We start from the raw sequence: 20,080 nt of genomic DNA, 5'->3' as shown, positions 1-20,080 counted from the left end.
CTTCAAACAGCTTTTGACAGGCCCCTTTGCTCCCAACAAACAAGGTGTCAGTGATTTGCTCGCAAAGCAGAAAGGGGTGGAGAGGAAGCGAGGGGAAACCACTGCAATGCACAAGTCACAGGCAAAGGTATGGATTTTTTTTTAGCAAAGTCTTTATTACAGAAATATTCACCCTCTAGACTTTTATATCTGTACATGCATTTCTTCCAGTAGGAAGATGTTGCTAAAAACAGACAAAAAACAAAAAGGAAACCCAGCATGGGCTCCTTTTTACTTGCAGCTTGACATTGGCATCTGTAACTGAACAAGAATCTTACAAATGAGAACACAGTAGAGAACAGACTTTGTGCTACAAAAGCTAGCAAGCTTTACTGCCGAGAAGGGTGCCTTCTGCTGTAGCAAAGGTCAGCTTGAAGGATCTGTGCAGGACGGGGCAGCTGTCTCAAAATAGCAAAGCCTTATCAGACCTCCATAAAACACAGTTGCCCAGTCACACCTCCTCTCCCCACTCACTGCTGTGTCCAGAGGCAAGGACAAAGCAGGGACCCACTGCAGGGCCTTGATCCCTTGCAGGATGAGCCCTTCCTCTGAGAAGGAACACTGAGCAGGTAGTGAAGCCATCCCTTGGAACCACAATTAGGGTTATGTCTACAACCCAACCCTGACAAGAGACAGACCTAGGACCACCTCTGTAAGGCAAAGGTTCCCTCACCAAGTACCTCATATCAACTCTCAGGCATGGACCATCCACTTCTCCCTCCTGCTGCCTGTCATTGCACAGACGTGCAACTGTGGAAAATGGTTTGTGCCCAAGCCACCCCTAAGACTGAGGATGAGCATCCAGCTCCCTTATCTAAGAAGCTGGGGCTGGTTTTCACATACCTTTTATACTTTCTGCTGCTCTACAACACTCTTTGCTGCTGGCCACCGGCTGAACAGAGCCAACAGCCCAGGCATTAAGTACAGAAACCACCCAGCCTGCACAATCACAGAACTACCTGTAACTGCTGCAGTGCTTAGACTCGAGATGGAGCTCAGGACGCAGCCACGGCTCCAAAGCACAGTCAGAAGACTGAACAACTGAATAAGAGTGACCCAGGACACCTTGCATTCCAGAACCTAAACTGGGCACTGGCAGTGGTGTTCTCTCTAATACACAGCATTAGCAATGGCAGTCAGATCTCTCCATATTCAAAACCACAGCTAACGAACTTTATGTTCATAAAGGGGGCAGGGGAAGAATCAAGTTAATCATAACCTCTATAAAAGTTGGCAACCCAAGAATGCAACCAGCAGAGCCAGCCTGGGGCTGAACCCATGCTCTGCAGCAGTCTCTGAAGTGCCTCCAAGCTGACAAGAGCCAGCAAAGCAGTGCTGGGGGAAAGGAAAAGAGGCAAGTGGGAGAAACGTGGAAGTGCCAAATCCAGAACCCAAGGAACCCATTCCAGAAGCAGCTGAGCACCACCGCCACAATCTGCCAGGACACACTAGGAATAGGTAGGCTTGGAGCCCTCCTGTTGGCTCCTCATCACAGTCAAAGGGAAGAACTCCACTGAAGGCAAGGCATAGCTGACTCCAGAAGCAAGAGAAGCGAGGATGAGGATAGCACTCAATAGTTCAGATGAGAGCCTAGGCTGGAAAATGCATAGGAAGAGCTGAATCAGGTTAACTGCAAGGGAGGAGAGGGCCTATAAAGCACAAGTAGTTACCACCACACGTCAGTGAAGTACGTGAAGCTATCAAAGCACTGGAATCTCAACAGCAATCCTGGTTCAAGAGACAAGGAGATGGGACTTCTGAGGGTAGTGGGGAACATGTGTGGAGGAGAACAAGGTTGGAGAGGAGTTGTTGTGTATTAGGCCCAGTGGGTTGTAGAATGGGGATATGAGTAGTATCGTTTAACACGGAGCAGGCAGAAAAAGCATTGTCCCCTCAGGTTAATCCGTGTCTCATGTGATATGAGACAGTTAAGTTCTGCTTCTTGAAGTAAAAATAATCCAGAGGCAGGATGCAGGTGGCCCAAGGGCCCTATTGCCAGAAGATCAGGCTGTATTGCAGCTCTAACAGTTCTTAGCAGAGTGGTATGAGAAATGGGATGTCACAGGAGTAATGGTCAACGGTTGGACAGTCTGGGTATGAGGCAGGAATGTTCTGTTTGCTCCTTTCTCTGTGGGGCTGTAGCTCTGGTTTCAGCCATCTCAAGACTTGGGCACTTTGGTGTAGTCTTCACTGTGTATGTTCTTGCAAAGCGAGATGGACAGGATCATCCCCAGCAGCTGGAACAAGCAATGAAGAATGGAAACAAAATCAGCACCCAAACACAAAGTGGGAAGAAAGGGTGATAAAGAGGAGTAGAATACAGTGGTCTCCTTCTAATGACACCACAAAGGTTAACAGTCTGAAATGCAAGAAATATGCAATAATCAGGACAACAATAATATTTTGATGCAAAAAGATTTGCCTTCATCTGGAATCTGTTATAAGCTATTTAAGGCAACAAGTGAGATCTCACTAGTGGGATGTTGCTTGTCTTGTTCTTCCTGATTATGCATACAGTGAATTGCCAAGTGTTAGACACAGCAAAGGAACCACAAGTAGACCACAGGGATTTGTTCAGTTTTTAATCCAACCCCTGGAAGTATCAATTCAAAACATTTGAATGTGGTAGACAAGTGGCAGACACAGCCAAGAGCTAGAACTGCACCGCCATTAAACCAGGCATCTATTACCTGAATAAACAGCTCTGCCTTTAAAAGAGACTCCATGGTAAAGCACTATGGGTCCATGTCAGGGAATGACTTACCTCTATAACAGCAACACCCGTGCAGACCCCAAGAATGACACCAAGGTTGTCCTTCAACCACTGCTCTACACCATCCATACATCCCTATGGAAAAAAATATGGTCACAATGGAAGGAAATATGAATAAAAGTATCTCAAGCTATCCATAACACATCTCCTTGTGCATGCAGGGATTATCCCACTTACTTCTAAACTAAGTTTCACAGTAGCTTTAGCAGGAAGGGGCATATCCCTGCCTTCCACCCCCAATTTCCACCAGTACTTTAAGCTATACTGACATGGGAACAACGCTAAGAAGAACAAAGACAAGGTGACTTCAGTTGAAGATACACACACTCACCTGCTGATGAACAGGCCAGTCAGCATACGTTGCAGTGCCATTGATGGGGACATCCAGATTACAGAAGCCAGTATCTACCTGAAAGTCCTTGGAGCTATTGGAGCAGGAGCAGGGATATGCAGTCATGCTTTGGTTGATAAGAATCTCATTGTTTTCCCAGTCCTTTGCTCCAGTCCAGCCACAGCAGGCAATCTGATAAGCAGAAAGAGATCATCACAGTCTTACACTTTGCACTGGTAACATACTGCACGTGAAGACAAACAGGCAGCGGAGGTACAAGTATGCAGGAGCTCCCTGTGTGACAACAACAGTCAGGCTATACAGCCTGCATGAATTAGTTATGTCAGAACATCACCCTGGTTATCAGATGATAACCTATGCACAGCGCTGTCCAAAAAACAGGGGCTTTATTTCCTCTGCTAGCAAGACAAGTCGAAGGGCCACTTCCAGCAGCCTTTGAGCTTAGTAAACTAGAATATGCACAGGTCATCCACAGAGTTCTAGCACACCAGTCATGCTAGAACATGAATACTTTCCAAGCCTTATTGCATGAGGCATAAATACTCAGGTTTCAGCAGGCCATACAGCTTGACATCAATTCCACAGAGTGCAATCCTTTGCAGACTAAATACTAGCAAACCTCATCTTATTTCCAGATGATAATGTCGAAGAGAGGTAAAAGTGAACAACAGATATTGCTGGTGGGTCAGCTGGAGGAGGGCAGCTGTCCTGTGTGATATGTTTGAGAGGCATTTTTCAGTCCCTCCAGTTCACTGTCAGCAGATTGCCTTAGAGAGGGTGACACAAGGCAGGCAAGAGATTAATGTGTTGACCTCACATATATTCAAAGACACCTGAAAAGGATGGAGCCAGGAAGGGGCTGGGCTCTGCTCCCAAGGAGCAAGGGATGGGACAAGAGGAAACGGCCTCAAGCTGCACCAGAGCAGGTTTAGATGGAGCTGAGGAACAATTCCTGTCCCAGAGGGTGCTCAGGCATTGGAACAGGCTGCCCAGGGCAGGGCTGCAGTCACCGTCCCTGCAAGTGTTCACACATGGTGGAGATGAGGCCTCAGTGCCATGGGTTAGGGGTGGCCTTGGCAGCGCTGAGGAGCAGTTGGAGTGGGTGACCATAAAGGTCACTTCCAACTGCTTGATTCCATGATTCTGTAATTACCACTTAGTCATCTTCCACTTGTGATGCCACTTCCAGAGGTTTAAATGGCAAGACTTGATTTTTCTTTCAGTAACACACATCTTTTGATCAGACACTAAGCAGTGAATTTTCATGTTCTGGTTCCCAATTCAAGGTACCACTGATATGAGCTATGACCCCCGGGGGGACACCAGCAGCCACCGCACGATGGCGTCAACATGCCACCGAGCCCCAAGGAGGCACCACGAGTTCACATCCACATGGCTGCAGCTGGGGCTGGCTGGAAGATGGGACCAGGGGAATTTTCCATCCGAAGAAACATTTACATTCCTCTACAGCCACGTGATAAAACTGCAGTTGCTGGAGGGGAAAGCACATTGGGAAGTCCAGCAACGACAGTTCTGAGAGTTGGGCTTGTTCAGCCTGGAAAAGAAAAAGCTCTGGGGACCCAGTGGCAGCCTTCCAATACCTAAAAGGGGCCACAAGTAATTTGGAGAGGGGCTTTTTACAAGGGCATGGAGCAACAGGACAAAGGGAATGGGTTTAACCTGACAAGAGGGGAGACTGAGCTGAGCTCTTAGGCAGAAGCTCTTCCCTGTGAGGGTGCTGAGGTGCTGGCACAGGGTGTCCAGAGAAGCTGTGGCTGCCCCATCCCTGGCAGTGTTCAAGGCCAGGTTGGACACAGGGGCTTGGAGCAAGCTGCTCCAGTGGAAGGTGTCCCTGCCCATGGCAGGGGTTGGAACTGGATGAGCTTTAAGGTCCCTTCCAACTCAAACCAGTCTGTGAGTCTATGTTCTTATCTTAAGCATGAATCCTAGTGCTTGTAAGGTGGAACAGAGCAGAAGATTATTAAACATGAGGTGGAAGTTTAGGGGAAAATCCCTCTCTGCTCAGCAGGAAGAGTAATGTTTCAGTCTGACGTAAAAGACATGAGAACGGATGTACAAACAGCTGAACACCCACACCAGAATGAGCACTTGGTTTCTAAACAAGAGTTGAAGACCCAGCCTCTAGAAGGGGCTTCCTCTGCCTCACAGAGGTTTGGATTTCTAACTCCAAGCTGTTCTCTGAACAACCACCCCCTTTCAAATGCTGACTCCAGTGTATGAGAGGAACTAAGCTCCTACTCCTAATGCTTGACTTCTCCACCTCTACAAAACCTTCTTCTGTTCCCACATAAAAGAAAGGCTCAAGTGTGATAGTTCACAGTAGACTTAGGCTTCTCTTGGATTCACTAGCAACTACAGTGATAGATGCAACTATACTGATAAAGCATAAATAAATCATTTCCCATCCAAGGCGGAGAAACTGCAGGTCAGTGTTTTGCAGACTGAAGACATAAGAAAAACTCTCTTACTTGTACTTGCTACACATCAGTCCCACGCTGGGCATGTATTTAAGCCCAACAGCCAGCTCTCAAGCTTGTGGTTCGGCAGTCAACAGCTATGATGACTCTAGTGTGCCTGAACACTGACCTAGTTGCTCAAGTGCTGACCCTGATGCTAAAACAGAAACCATAGGCAGTTGGATGGCTCTCAAGAACACTGACACTGGCAGAAGAGCCATCACAATAAGCAAGTGATATGCACCAAGCAGTAAGCTACAGGCTACTATTCTGGAGGCCCTGCAGACAAAGAGAAGTGTTGGGGTGCCATCTGATAAGCCAGATATATTAGCCTATGCAGCCAATACTATCTAGTCCTAACAGCCAGCACGTACTAATGTTTTGGGGCCTTACCTTGCAATAGCAAACAAGACAGCTACCTAGTCTGCAGGCACCAACCCTCACAGGCAACTCTGTAGATCAGCCACATCAATGCACTATGGTATTGCCTCTTGCAATACCTGTTTCCTGCCCTCAGCATAGTTTTAAAGGCATTTACTGACAACGAGCATTATCTGTCTCTTGCTGACCCCCATGACTCACCTGGGTTTGTACATAGTCCCATGCATCTTGTAGGTTCCTCTCATCATCATTCAAAGGGTCGTATTTTTCAATCAGACTTCGAACTATGCGAGACAACTCTTCTTTCAGCTGTCAAGGAACATCGGCAGGAGAGTTATTAGTCAATTCTTTGTAGCCTTTCTTTGGGGCTTAGGGTGTATATAATGTAGCTTTGGTCACTAAGAATACGCCAAAGCTAACTGCATGTTCTGGTTTGACACCAGGAGATTGCAAAAAGTAACAGATAAGGTGGGATATGCAGCCTCCGTCTTGAAGGGAGGGCAAGACAGCAGCTTTGATATGCAATACAACAGGCAAAGAACCAGTATTTCCCAGCAAGTCCTTATCCAGGCACAGAAAAGAGTTTCAAACCTGATGAGCAATAAAGGAAACAGATCTTGGTATGGTTATCCTGGTAAGAGAGAGGCTGAAGAACTGCTGCCAGTCCCGAGCGAGACAGAGGTGAAAGCTAAGTGCAAGCTGAAGGGCAACACTGCCTTAAGTACTCACAGGTAATGTTATTTCTAACCTTGCACTGCAAGGGAGACTCTGTCGCAGGGTCTCAATCACTGCAGTTCTCGTCCACCACGCAGGGAAGGTCTGAATCACTGTGCTCCTGTCTGCAGCTGGGTTTTGACACACAGCTGGGGGAAACTTCCCCATTTCACAAGGCATTGATCTGCCTCTCCCCAGACTCCTACAACTGCTGCTTCTGTATCAAGACAGGAAGTACTACAACTGCCTAAACCGAGTCTTCTCCCAAAGCTCAGGTGTATCAAATCATCCCTTTGCCCCCATTCTTTATCATATTCACACCACACAATCTGAAGAGAGGTACAAGCCACCATGCAGCAGACTCTTTCACCTTCTTCCTCCCACCTCCCTCTGAAACTCAGCCAGCCTGTACACAAGGATATCTGCTACTGCTAAAGTCAGACCCAGCTCACAAGAGGTTGGAGAGAAGCATCATGAGACTGCTTCAGGGATGGGACAGTTACATCACCCTGAGCACTAAGATGCTCCCATCCCACGTATTACCTTTGTGTCTATGGTGCTACAGCATATTTCAGGTCAGTGGAAACAGTTTTTCCCTGTCCTGCTTCTGTTAAGCATTGCAAATGACCATGGCAAACCCAGAGACACCCAGCAAGCGGAAGCAGTGCCTACTGTTAAGAGAAGCTTCTCTACATCAGCAACTCTTCTTCCCAGGAAACCTGCAGCTCAGGTCACTGGGATCAGCTACGTCAGGCCCAGACAGATGGGAGCTGCATGATCTTTCTTCTCATGATGTCTAGCTCTTCCCCTTTTAATTACTTCGCTTCCCCTTTTCCTTCCCTGAGAAGCAAGGCAACCTGACCTGGTTCTCACTAATGAGATTGGCCTTGGCTGCTACCATAAGCCTTATCAGTTACTGAACCTCTGAGGTCCCATCCTTACACTGCTGCTCCACATGCAGAGGGGGGCAAGGGGAGCTGGGCTTGTTGTCCTACCCTGGGCCCACCTAGTCCCTTAGCTATTAGGGAGGCTAGGGTCACTTCTGCATGAATCCAGGCAGTGCCTCTGTTCTCCATCCCAGGACCCCACCAGAAGCAGAGAGACAGGGTCTGAATCAGATGTGCTCAACCACAGCTGTGCTCAACCACAGCTGCATAGGAAGTGGTATGCCTGCTCTTCCTCTACTCTTACACAAGAACAAGGAAGAAGTCTTCAAACAACTCTGCTTTCAAAGGGTGAGGCATTCCAGTTAAACTCAGGCTTTCTTAGGTGTTTCAGGAAGTAACTGGAGAAGGGGGGAATGTTGTGAAAACAATAGCCCAGCTCTGCAGAGCACACACAGGCAGCTTATTCACAGGCTTACCTGGCAGAGCAGCCTAAAGGGCAAACACAGGGACCTGCAGCTGGTCACTGAAACAGCAATGAGCTAGAAAGGCATATTGAACTCTTGGGAAAGCTTTCAATATCTTATCTTCACCCATTTAAGGCCTGGCAGGACTCAGTGCTGTGTGGAGCATGACTGCTACCTTTGCTTTCTGCTGCTTCCCAGCTCTAGCCTGGTGTTAGAAGGCAGAACTCCAGCACCCCAAAGCAGAGACATTCAAAGCCAAGACACCAAAGCCACAGACCACTACCAGCAGCAAGGCTGTCAGACTTCCCTTCACACAGGCTTACTGAAGAGGGAGACTGGGCAAAGATGAACACCAGAGGCAAGAGCACAGGTCTTTGGTTCCAGTCTTGCTCACAGAATGAATTGTGCAGGCTTCTTCCACTGTTAAACACCATCAGTTGTCTATCATATACTCTGTGTGGGACTCAAGCTACATCCTTCCTCCAGCATCCTAGGATCTAGCCTGCACACCTAAATAAGCTCAAAAACACATGAGAGGGCTCTCATCCTCCCAGTCACTTCATATTCTGAAACTAATGCAGAGCCCCAGACAAGTCACTCCACACAATCACAGGGGGCCTGTTTGCTGCAAACAATAGCTACCAAGTAGGGTAACTCCCAAAAGGCCACTGCTCTGCTTCACTCAAGGCATTTAGAGCCAAGATGCAGGGAACTCTAAAGGGAGACCTTGCCCAGGGCTCTCATATGCATAAGGGCTTGTGATCCACTCGATGTAGGCAAGTAACATTCAGCTCACAAAGCACAGAGCCATTTGTGACATTACTATTTTTGTTGTCACTAAAAAACCCCACCCCAGCGTTTCAGTTGCCAACAGATGTAGGCAAATGGGTGTTGCATCAACATCCTCCCTGTAGCACTGGGCAATTCCAGTCTGAAGGGGCATTCCTCCAGCAATGCCCATGGGGCAGGCAAAGCAGCAGCCTTCCTGTCACTCAGCCATTTACAGTTACATTAACTCTATTTCAGCCTGCTTTCATATGTAGGGGTGGGGATTTTGGCAATGAAAAGGAATAAATATTCCAACAAAAAAAAAAAATCCATCAAGCAAATCTGTAGCAACCAAGCAGGAAAAGGGCATGTAGAGGGGAGTACGATAATAATCCTGTCTACTGCAGTGCACTAATAAATACTTTGGTTACAAGGAGTGGAGGAGCGAGTATCACCCTGCTATATTCTGGATCCACACTCCTCTCCTCTGCTCTTGCAATTCCTTGTTTTATATCTAACCAAGTTCCTGACGTTAGAAAGAAATAAACACAAAGAACACAATAGATATCCAGGGCCTGGATCTTAAGCAGTTTACAGTTTGCTTTTTTGCTGTACTGGGATGACGTACGTCAAGTCAAGCAGAGCGACATGCATAGCATCATTGAAGCGCAGCCACCGAGCAGTGTATGGTTTCAGCCAAGACCTTCCTGAAACAGCTTTTCTTAGTGCTCTAGGCAGGGACTTTGGAGGATCTCTGAAATAGAAGGGCTCTAGAAGAGCTTTCCCATGAGTTTTGTTCACTGAGCATCTGTTCAAAGCCCATCTCCCCCCATCATTCTGATGGATCCATACAAATGATGACCTCAGCCACACCAGCTCCAAGGGCTGTACAGACACACACCCCCCACCCCAGCACTTTCATTCTCTCCCTGGTGTGAGGTTCAAATGAAGAACTACAGCTCAAAAGCTGGCATTTTCTAGAGCAGTGACAGCTGGAAGAGAAATACCAACAGAGGTACGGAATTTCATGGTCTGCAATAGTCACATTTCCCCACTGCAGGGGAATGCCCATCCCCACACGTCCTCCTCTGCATGAGTCAGAGCTATGTGTTGAGAATCATCAGCTCGTTCAACGCTCTAACTTTACACATCAGCTAGCCAATGTTTCAGTTTCTCCTGCAGCTCCAGCCAGCCCAGAGAGCAAGCAACGTTCACATTGCCAAGAAACCCAGCCAACAACTGCTACAGGCAACACAGCCCCCTGTACAAAACTCATAACCAGCTACACCAGGGCAGACCTTCACCCCACTCCTCATCCATAATTTCCTCAACCACTTGCTTTGTATAATCACCTTGCAGGAGGGTTGGCTTAGGAGAAGCAAGCAGTGCAGTGGTACAGATACACAGCTATGTGGCAGAGGACAGGGTTATCCACAACTGGTACAGCAACGGGCACACCAGGACAGGAGCCAGCAGGGACCCCACAGTCATAACTTGCTCCCAGTTTAGCTGTCAAACAGCTGGAGGCCTGGGCACTGCTTGGCCAGAGAACCTATAGCCAAGGAAAGGCTGTTGCAATGCACTCCAGTAGCTCAAAGGTTATTCCCTTTATGCTACCAAGCCTATTGGAGCTCTGGAAGCATACACTGTGCAACTGCACTCCTGACAAAGAGATCCACTTCAAAATGTTAAACCACTTGGCTTCAAGCTCAAACTGTAGTACAGGAACTGTCAGATACTCGAGTTTGCTCTTGGGGAAAGAGGGCAGCTCTTCCAAGGAGAGCTTTAAATACAGAGGCAGGAGGACTGAAAGGATGGAACAAGATGACACAAGAAGGGAGGCCAATCAAAAGCAATCACCCGGGCTGGTAACCCCTCAAGGCACCAGTGATGGCAACACAGTAGTAATCACTGTTACTACATGCCTAAACAGTAGTCTACAGCAGGATCAAGAGGAAGTGTGGTCAAAAGCCTTTCAGGAATTTCTTCTTACTGTTCCCACTACCCAAAATAAAGTCTGCATACCAAACAGAGCTTTATAATCCTTGAGAAAGTAGCACTACTGAGGCTGGCAGATACAGAACTGTACAGCAAAGCTGCTAGGCTCGGGTAGAAGAAAGGAGAATCCAGTTATTAGAACTAGATGATGTTAAGGCCCTTTCCTACCCTAACCATTCTGTGATTCTACGCCTGCTAATGGTATAGCCCAGTTTAGAAGACAGAATTTCCAGGTGTCTCCTGTGCCCCCAAGCCAAGACCAAGGAAAACATGCACAGTAACAAATACTTACAGTTTCCTTCTGGAAGTAGATGACCAGTCCAGCAGCAACCTGAGTTATGAGGATTATCATCAGGCAGGTGAAGTACTGGAAACAAAAACAGATGATCACTATCAGCCTTTAGAAAAGTCTGTACATAACAGTTTTAGTAAGATTTCATACACAAGAGAAGTCACAACATTAAGCCAATACCTTTGTCAATAGAGAAGCTCTGCTATCAGCAGTGCTCTCCCCAGTAAAGGGCTTAAATACAAGCATCTACATCAGGCCAGTGCACTTCAGCACTTCTCCCATCAGGCCAACAGGAAGACTTCAGGAGGGAGAGGGGTTTACAAGCACCTTCTGCATGTGCCATGCTCCCTTTGCCACCTCCAGCTCCATTCCCAGACCACTCTGGCCTCAATCAGTTGGATCCTGCCTACTCCAAAGCCACCAGACCAAGAAAAGTAAATTTTATGAACCTACTTATTATTATTATATTGTCTTTTAAAAATGATACTTAATTTAAGGATCTAAATTTAAGGAATTTTAAGGAAAATGTTAAGGAATAAAAGGATTTTAAGGAAAGCTTGACATCTGAGGTTAAACAGTGGTGGCTACTACCATTACATTAGATGTTCCTAATATCAGGACACACAACGTGGCCATACCTGGTTTCCTCTACATATATACTCTGAATAAGCAGGAGTTAAGTAGCAGGCTGAGGTATATGAAGCTAGTGTCATCCCATCCATCACAGACAGGAAAGTCCTACAGACAAACCATGTGAAGAAAGGCCCTAACATACATGACATTCCTAGTGAAGGGAAAATGGCTTTCAACTGAAAGAGGGAGATTTAGATGAGATCTTAGGAAGAAATTCTTCCTTGTGAGGGTGCTGAGGTGCTGGGCCAACATTGGTGTCCAGAGAAGCTGTGGCTACCCCATCCCTGGCAGCGTTCAAGGCCAGGTTGAACAGGGCTTAGAGCAATCTGGTCCAGTGGAAGGCGTCCCTGCCCATGGCAGGGGGTTGGAACTGGATGAGCTTTAAGGTCCCTTCCAACCCAAACCGTTCTGTGATTCTGTGAAGTCTCCCTTGACTCCTGCACTTTCCATAGAAGCTGAACTTTGCAGCACAGCAGGACACTGTCACTCTTCTCTCTCACTGTCCTTGATACTTGTTCCTTGCATCACTGAACACACAATGCAAACTGGGAAGTTGGGGATGGATGGATGATGAGATGAGGAATAGGGTCACCTCCTCAGCTGGCAATCCTCAAGCCACTGTTTGCACAAAGTGTCAGTGACATCCTCTCTCATTTCACAGAGTTTCAGCTCACCATCAATAATGTCTGAGAAACCCCTGCTGCAGTCTGTTGACCGCTGGAGAATTTACTGTGTGCAAACTAAGACCTAGCATGGGTACCACCCCCAGGAGAGCTGAGCCCCAGCTACAATCCAACAGAGAGTTTGCAGGTATTAAAGGTTGGCTCTAAAACATAGAATGGATTCTCTCACCAGACCCAAGAGACATCGGATTTCATTGACTGCTCCAAGACAGCCCAGGAAGCCCATCAGCATGGTGAGAGCCCCAACACCGATGAGGACGTACGCACCAATCTTCAGGGAGGGAGATGACATCTCTGTAGGGGCCAGGAGACAGAACAACATTAGCTACTGAATAAAAACTACATCTACCATCACCATATAGAGAACTGCCTCTATCTACTTGTAATAGTCTGTCATCTTCTACCAAGGGACTGCAAAGAGGCATGTTGGACATGGAGACACAAAGCTGCTTCTGGGTGTCTTCTGACGAAGAAAGACTTTCAAAGCCAACCTGCAGGTCTCCATTATCTCAGAGTCTCAGAGCCTGGGAGACTGAAGGTCACTCCAAGCAAATAAACCTTGTCTGGATAAAGCTAATGCTGACTGGACTTTTAACTCCCTCATGAACACACTCCGAGAGAAAGATAAAGCATGTTCTACTCCACAGATACTGCCTATATGCATCAATTCCTTTTGCTACCCATTAAGGAAGTGTTTTTTCAAGTCATAAAAGCCCTTCTTGGTCTGGCTGGTGGCTTTAATGCACTACTCCTTGTTCCAGCCATTCTGGTTTTACTTATCCACTTGCAGTCAGCACATAAACTCTGTGCAGCAAGAGCTACAGCTAGTGTTGAGCATCGATGATGTGACAGCTTACTTGACAAGTCAGTGTTGAATAGCTTGTGGCCAGGCATTCATTGAAGGCTCTTGCAGCACTTGCAAGACCACCTGCAAATAGAGGCTATTCCTCTAGCATCAGAACAGGTATGATGCTCAAATTAGCTGCTTTTACATATCCTCCTTCTATTGTGCCTGCAATAAATGTGCTCTTGAACACTCAAGAGAGGTTTTCAACCAAGTTTAGGTATTATTATTTCAGACATGCTGGTGCTGCCAGTCCTCTCCCTCCACCATTTAGTCTGCAAACAACAAAAGAAACAAGCTTTTACATTTGCATTGGTCAGAGGATTTTTTCTTGCAGGATAGGATTGGTAGGAGCAAGCATTACAGTATGCAAGTTGAAGAGACGCTCTGCCTAGAAATAGTAACCAGAAACCTCATTTATCATTAAGAGACATTCTTATGCCTGCAAACTGAGCAGTGTACGGGAATTCTGGGTGTCCAGTGATTAATGAAAACAATGTTCCTAGAGCTCAGCATTTAGTTTCCTGGACAGAAGTCCCAGAAGAGAAGCTTCCTCCAAGCTCCTGAAATGGGTTGAGAGTAACTGAATCCAGACTAATGCTCTCCCACCTAATAGAGTCCTCCCTTCCTTTGTGATACCTGGTGCAAGTCACCAGGTTCCAAGCTGTTTCCCTAGAACATGCTGAGCAGAAGAAAAAGATCAGTTACCAGAAACAATGAACCAGAGCTGTTTGCCACATAGGTCACTTTGGACACTTGAGCCTTGATTCATTTCCAGGCCAGACTCTCCCTGGCTGGACACACGCCACAGAAACCAGGATCCAGCTCCTGCTTCCTCACCTTGGGACTCTTGCTGTGCAGGCTAGATGCTGGCACTGCAAAGCCTTTACTGAAATAGCAGCCTTGCAGAAGTGGCCTTCACAAGACTACACTATTCCCTCTCCTAAAATCTGCTTAGCTACCATACAAGTGTGCCAGCACCTTCAAAATGCTAGCAAGGAGTTGTTCAGTCAACTTAGGAAAGAGAAAAAGGCATTTCCCACTCAAAAACCCTTCAGAGAAGTGGCAGAGGGACCAGAGCCATTGCTCCTTTTCTCAATACATGTCCAATACATCTTGTCTTGCAAGAGAAAGCTCTGCTGGCAGGATGATTCCTGCTCTGGTTGCTGTTGCTCCGTGTTTTACCCTGTGCTGGGCAGGCAGCCAAGCAAGTACAACAGGCTCCCTTGGCAGGGCTGGAGTGCCCTGCTGCAGCGAGCTCCCTCCCTGGTGCCTGGGTTACTAAAGCAGAGGGAAAGAGAGGCAAGGGCTGGGAAAGGAAGCAAGGGGGCAGGGAGAAACAGCTGATACTGGAAATCTCCAGGAAGGAAGCTAAATCCTTCAATGCTCCCTTAGCAGAGATTCTGGGTAAAATAGGAAGAAGCAGAGCCAAGCTGAGGGACTTCTTACTTCCACAAGTGATAGTAACACCCATCAGCCTGAGGAAACAGCTCTGGCTCACTGGTACTAAACATGCCTCAGACTGTGAGGAGTGCTGCAAATAACCAGGCCCTGATAACCTCCTTTTTGGCTGCCTGTATTAGAATCATGCCCCTACTTTATTAACCAACACCCTTTGCTGTGCTTCTTGCCCTTCTAGTATTGCAGGAACAAGCCAGATGCTACAGCACAACAAACAGCAGCAGTATCTGTGTGTATGGCATTTAGTGGGAGTGTTGTTTCCACCCAGCACCTTCCAAAGCCAGGCTGGAGCGTTCAGCAGGACTTGGGGGATAAAACTCTTTACAGTGGAGCTGGGAGTAGGGAAATGAATGCCATTATTGCAGTGTGCAGGCAATCCTCCTGCAGCATCTGACACTGGCGCCAGAGTCAGCAATGCTGGAGGTAGTGGCACTGAATAATCAGACCAGCCAAGCAGAAAAGTTGTTTGATACCCCCTCTAGAACAAAGTCCCAAGGAAGCAGAGCTTGTGAAGGATGCTCATTTGGTGATTAAGCTCCACTTCCAGCTCTGAAAAGCCCAGGCTCTGCTAAGCCAGCTTTGGTTGTTGCAGAAAGCAGACCCTCTGTTAAGACTGAAGTCGATGCACTTGGCTGACTTAGAGAAAGGAAGCAAGCTAGCACCTTGCACCTCCAGCAACACAAACCACTTCTGATGGCCAGGCTAAGCCTCATGAAGCGTGTATAAATCAAGTATGTTTTAGAAGTCAGAGCAGTAAAGACCCGTATCTTCCACACCCCCACACCCCCCCTCGGATCTACATCCTCTCCTGCTTAGGGACAACATACTGCCTACTTTCAATGTACACTAAGCATCAATAAAACCAGGTACTTACTTTCTTTGGAATTTAAAATTGTCAAATTGAAATAGATCATTACAGAAAACAGTGGGAGCACGGGGGGACTCAGAGAAACTACATTAAGGCATTGGACATGATAGTGATAAGAAAGCTGTTGTGGAAACACAGAGCACTCAGCAAAGATAGGATGAAATACTAGCCCTTATGTTTAACATGATGGTTTTGGATCGCTGGGTGAAGAGGCAATGGTCTCAGTCTGCCCCTGGTTTTGAAATCCACAAGACCAGGAGGAATGCTGTGTCTCCAGGGTTGTTCCCTTTCCTTCTTTCCCTGATAGGGTCCCACTGTGCTATACACCATGTTACTGCTCGGGTCACAGACTGTGCATAGAAGTGTTGCTGTCCCTAGATCACGCCATGGTCAAGCACAGCTCCGAACCAGAGTCAATTCAGAAGGAGAAATAAGATGAAGAAAGATGGTCTTACGTAGAACTGCAATGAAACTGGTTTTGTCGGCCAGAATCCATATCCCAAAACCCAGGATCACAGCACCCAGGATCTGAAAGAGTAAGAACAAAACACATTAACTGACTATTTTAGACAAAGAAGATGCAGCAGTCACCATTCTCCATACTTCCAGAGTGAACACAACCATTCTTTTGCTGTTCCCATCCCATCTCCCCCACACTATCCTCCCAGAGTAAACAGGATTAGCATGACTCCAGGAAGAGCACCTCAGCCAACTGCACAGGAGCCCCAGGTGCTGCTTGGCAGTCCTTCACACAGTACTGCAGTAGTACACGATGCTGTACTGGATAACTGTTTGAAACTGCCTGAGGAAGGGCCTCCCTGCTGCTAGAACCTTGTTGTCAGAAGCAGAAGGTAAGCACAATGCTGCTGTGAAGAACTGACAAAGGACAAACACATCTAGCATCTGATTTTAAAGATGTTTTTGGAATACAGAAATCCCTGACCCTATGGGACCAGGCTTCAAGCCAGCTGCCAAAGGATTAGATATCTGGCAGCTGGAACCTTCCCAGGAAGGAAACATGTCTTGTCAGGCTCTGTTTTAACAGTAGAGCTGCAACCCACAAATGCAATAAACCAGCAGCATTCGCTTTGCATGCAGATTCCCTTGAGTGCTCTTCCCATTCCAAAGCCAAGCTTAGGCAGTTTGGCTTGGTCACTACTTTATAGAACAATACCCCAAGCCCCCAGGTCAACATATCTTACCACCAAGAGAGTCAAACACTATGAAACACCAGCCATGGCCTCTGCCTTGCTCACCACAGCCTTATCCAGGGCAAGGATTAATAGAGCAATATGTCCCTGTGAGGATTCAGCTGATTCCAGACATGGAATCGAGAAGGCAAAAGACATACAGTTTTTCCCATATCATTTTGAAGGGGCAATAGAGGGAAAGTGTGCTCTGTTTTAGCTTCTAGGTATCACCATGCCTTATACTACACTGTGAGGTGTTTGCAGGTAGATGACTCCCAAAATAGGATGAGAGCACCATTACACCCATAATAAAGTAACTAAGCTGAGAAGCCTTTAAATCTGTAGGTTTGATAAGGAGCTGAAACATGCGCTGTTCAGCCAACAAGCATCAGCAAAGGCTGGAAATCACTTGTCATGCAAAGACCTAAAACAGACACTGAAGAAACAAGGGAAGGACAAGGAATGCAAGTGAGACGCTTCCAGAGGAAGTGAACTGCAAGCAGCAACTCTTCCATCAGCAGGATTTCAAGACAGAATAAAGTGAAATACTGAATAAACCAACAGGGCTGAAAAGAGATTGCAATTCTATGCTTCACTAGGGAATGTTGGGATATTTGGGAGCCAAAGGAAAAGCCAAACCACCACCTGAATAAAGCTGGCAGAGAGGGTTGTATGAACACACACTGGCTCCACATCTTGAAAGTTTACACTGTGCTTCAGCTCCTCATACAAAGAAGCTTTTCTGAGCAAAGATAAAGCAACAGTCTGAAATAAGCAGCTTCCAAGCTTTCCTAGCTTGGCAGAGGTCAGAACATGTAGATAGCTCTGGGGACAGGAGTAGAAAGTCACCAAGCAAGTTCCCCATCTAGGAAGACGGATGAAGATGACTGATTCAGCTGCAGAAAAGATGTAGCCTTTGTACCCCAGAAAAACATAATAATAACAATAATATTAATGGTAAGGTGGCAGTAACAAGATTTCCCTTGCTCAATCCGCTGATCAAACTAGAAAGGCCCCTTTGCACATGCAATAGATGTGGTGCCTATAAAATCCCTCTCAAGCCTGGTATTGCCAAGAACTGCTGAACTGACAGTTTTGAGGCAGCCTCACACTTCAACTATAGTCTCACTAAAATATTTGTCTTAACAAAGACACAAACCGGGCTGTGTGTGACATCCCTCTTGGCTCGCTGACCCTGAAACGTCACCTAAGTTGTGCTGTTGCTGACAAAACACAGCACAGCTGCCGAGCTGAGTTCCTGGGAAGTTCTTTGTTATGAGGTGCTCAGATTATCCAAGGCCTGTTTTCACTCTGATCTTTGCTCTAGTCCACAACGTGTGTGTTTGCCAGGAGCTGCTGCGGAACACAGTAAAAGGGGAAGGCAGGGAGAAAATGCTGTGCTATTAACCACAGTGTATTTAACTCCTAGCAGGATAGTATCTCTGCTCAGCATCTTCAGGAGCTTGCATAACATGGCAAGGCTGCTTCTGCCACTGGCTTGGCTTTAGAACCCCCATAGAAAGAAATATATTTGCCTTCCACAGGGATTAATTCCTCTGCTCCATTGCTTTAAACTCCCAAAGCAGGGGTTGGATGTTTCCCCTCCACCCTCAGGATGGAGATTTCATCCCTGATTTCAGCAAGATCCTATTCCACAGCCAAGCCAGAAGGATGCAGCTCCCTCAAGGCAGGGCCAGCAGTTTGTCACAGCAGAGCCCAGTGAAGGGAAAGGAAGAGCTAAGCTGTGATGGAGATGACACCTTTCTGGGGTCCCCAGCCATCCTTCTCTTCACACTCAGACTGCATGAGGCATCATTGAGCCTGGCACAGGGAAAGGCTCTTAAACTCCAGGCTTTGTTTTAGGTAGCAGTGTTCTGTTCCATTTACAGAAGGGTTATGAGTAGGACAGACAGTTATATATTCTAAACAAATAGTTTCCAGAGACTGTTGAACTTGTCTCACAGAACTGTTTTCCCTTTAAGGGGAAGCATCTGCTATGGCCTGTGTCTGCTACCCAAGAAAGTAGAGATGTGTTAAGTTTTAATTAGAGAAACTAAGCTCATACTCCAAGCTTATGGTTTTGCTATCTTTTGCAGCAAGTAGGCAAGCAGTCCATATAACTTTAATCAAAGCAGGTCACACCCTTCCCTGAAGTGAGCCTTCATGTCTGCAAAATACCACCAAGTCCCTGAACTACTTCAGCTACAGCAAGGGACCTCCTCACAGACCTCAGGCTGTGGAAGTGCTATTTCAATGACTGACTGAACTCTAAAAGAGTTCCCAGCATGTTGACTAAAGGCTTAATTCACCAGCTTCAAGCAGGGCTGGAGAGCACACTTCAGACAGCAAGGGCCGCACAGGATGTGATCACAGAGGCTCAGCTCAAGGTTCAGAGTAGACATGGAGCTCCATCACCAGCATTAATGTTCACATTTGCGCATGCACGCTCCTCACCAAAACTCAGTAGCTCCAGGAAACCAGGATGAGATATAGAAAACCTGCCTGTGTTGGGAGCTCACAGCAACTCAACAGTGGCTGTGCTGCACAGCGGGCTTAGCAAAGCGGTAATGAAAGTAGCTTCTCCCTTTGGTCAGCACAGACTTCCTCACACTCCACCTTAAAACTCTTAACTCTACAGGACCAGCTCAGTGCATCAGATGAGCCTTCCCCAAGAGGGACAGGGGCTGGCTGCTACACCAGAGGAGCTGGTTTGGAGCAGGGTGTGCACAGAACAAAGAAGAGCTGCTTCCCATCACTTCCAATCCAGACAGGAGTGCTCAAGCCTCCCCAGGACCCAGAGAGGGATTCAGTGCCTGGACCCAGGCTCAGGGATAAAGGAAGATTAGACAGTGCCTAGGCACCGGGCTTCAGCAAAACCCAAACACTGCCTTAACCAGTGTCTCCTGAGAAGCAGAGCTGCATTTAAGTTGCACCTTAAGTTGCATCATATGCTGCTTAAAAAGTATCACCTCTTCAAAAGAAGAGATAGCCTGGATGTTAATGCATTCAGAGGAGTCCTGCACTAGTAGGAAGACAAGTCTGGACCCAGCTGGATTTTTCCTACCCTTAAAGTGAACCAAATCATATTCCAAAAGATCTAGTGGCACTTGTAAAACTTCTCCTCTCCCTTTCCTACCAAGAGCCTTCCCCATGGATGCTTTGAGCACCCCTGACTTTCAGCCCTTAGACCAGGCTAACTACTCTTAGGATGGAAGCAAGAAGCAGAGGAAAGAGCCAGCAAGGCAAGCCAAGAGAA

At 47.0% G+C, this 20,080-nt stretch overlaps 1 protein-coding gene across 4 annotated transcripts in view; it reads right to left on the bottom strand.

The window, feature by feature from the left end:
• Nucleotides 1-248: 248 nt before the first annotated feature.
• The window catches only part of CD82 (CD82 molecule), a 41,431-nt gene continuing 21,599 nt past the window's right edge, over nt 249-20,080 (bottom strand). For all 4 annotated transcript variants that reach the window (XM_061462100.1, XM_061462102.1, XM_061462101.1 and 1 more), the window contains exons 3-9: nt 16,090-16,162; nt 12,631-12,755; nt 11,146-11,220; nt 6,224-6,331; nt 3,144-3,335; nt 2,804-2,887; nt 249-2,276 (exon numbers count right to left, since the gene is read on the bottom strand). In XM_061462100.1, the coding sequence (XP_061318084.1) occupies nt 2,199-2,276; nt 2,804-2,887; nt 3,144-3,335; nt 6,224-6,331; nt 11,146-11,220; nt 12,631-12,755; nt 16,090-16,162 (735 nt within the window). In that variant the 3' untranslated portion in view covers nt 249-2,198. The remainder of the gene's footprint in view (nt 2,277-2,803; nt 2,888-3,143; nt 3,336-6,223; nt 6,332-11,145; nt 11,221-12,630; nt 12,756-16,089; nt 16,163-20,080) is intronic.

The sequence above is a fragment of the Pezoporus flaviventris genome, unplaced genomic scaffold (assembly GCF_033815535.1).
Source record: "Pezoporus flaviventris isolate CSIRO_AGI_PZ_B2104156 unplaced genomic scaffold, CSIRO_AGI_Pfla_v1 ptg000035l, whole genome shotgun sequence".
NCBI lineage: Eukaryota > Metazoa > Chordata > Aves > Psittaciformes > Psittacidae > Pezoporus > Pezoporus flaviventris.
Note: the sequence above shows the minus strand (reverse complement) of the source record. Positions and strands in the feature narration are given on the sequence as shown.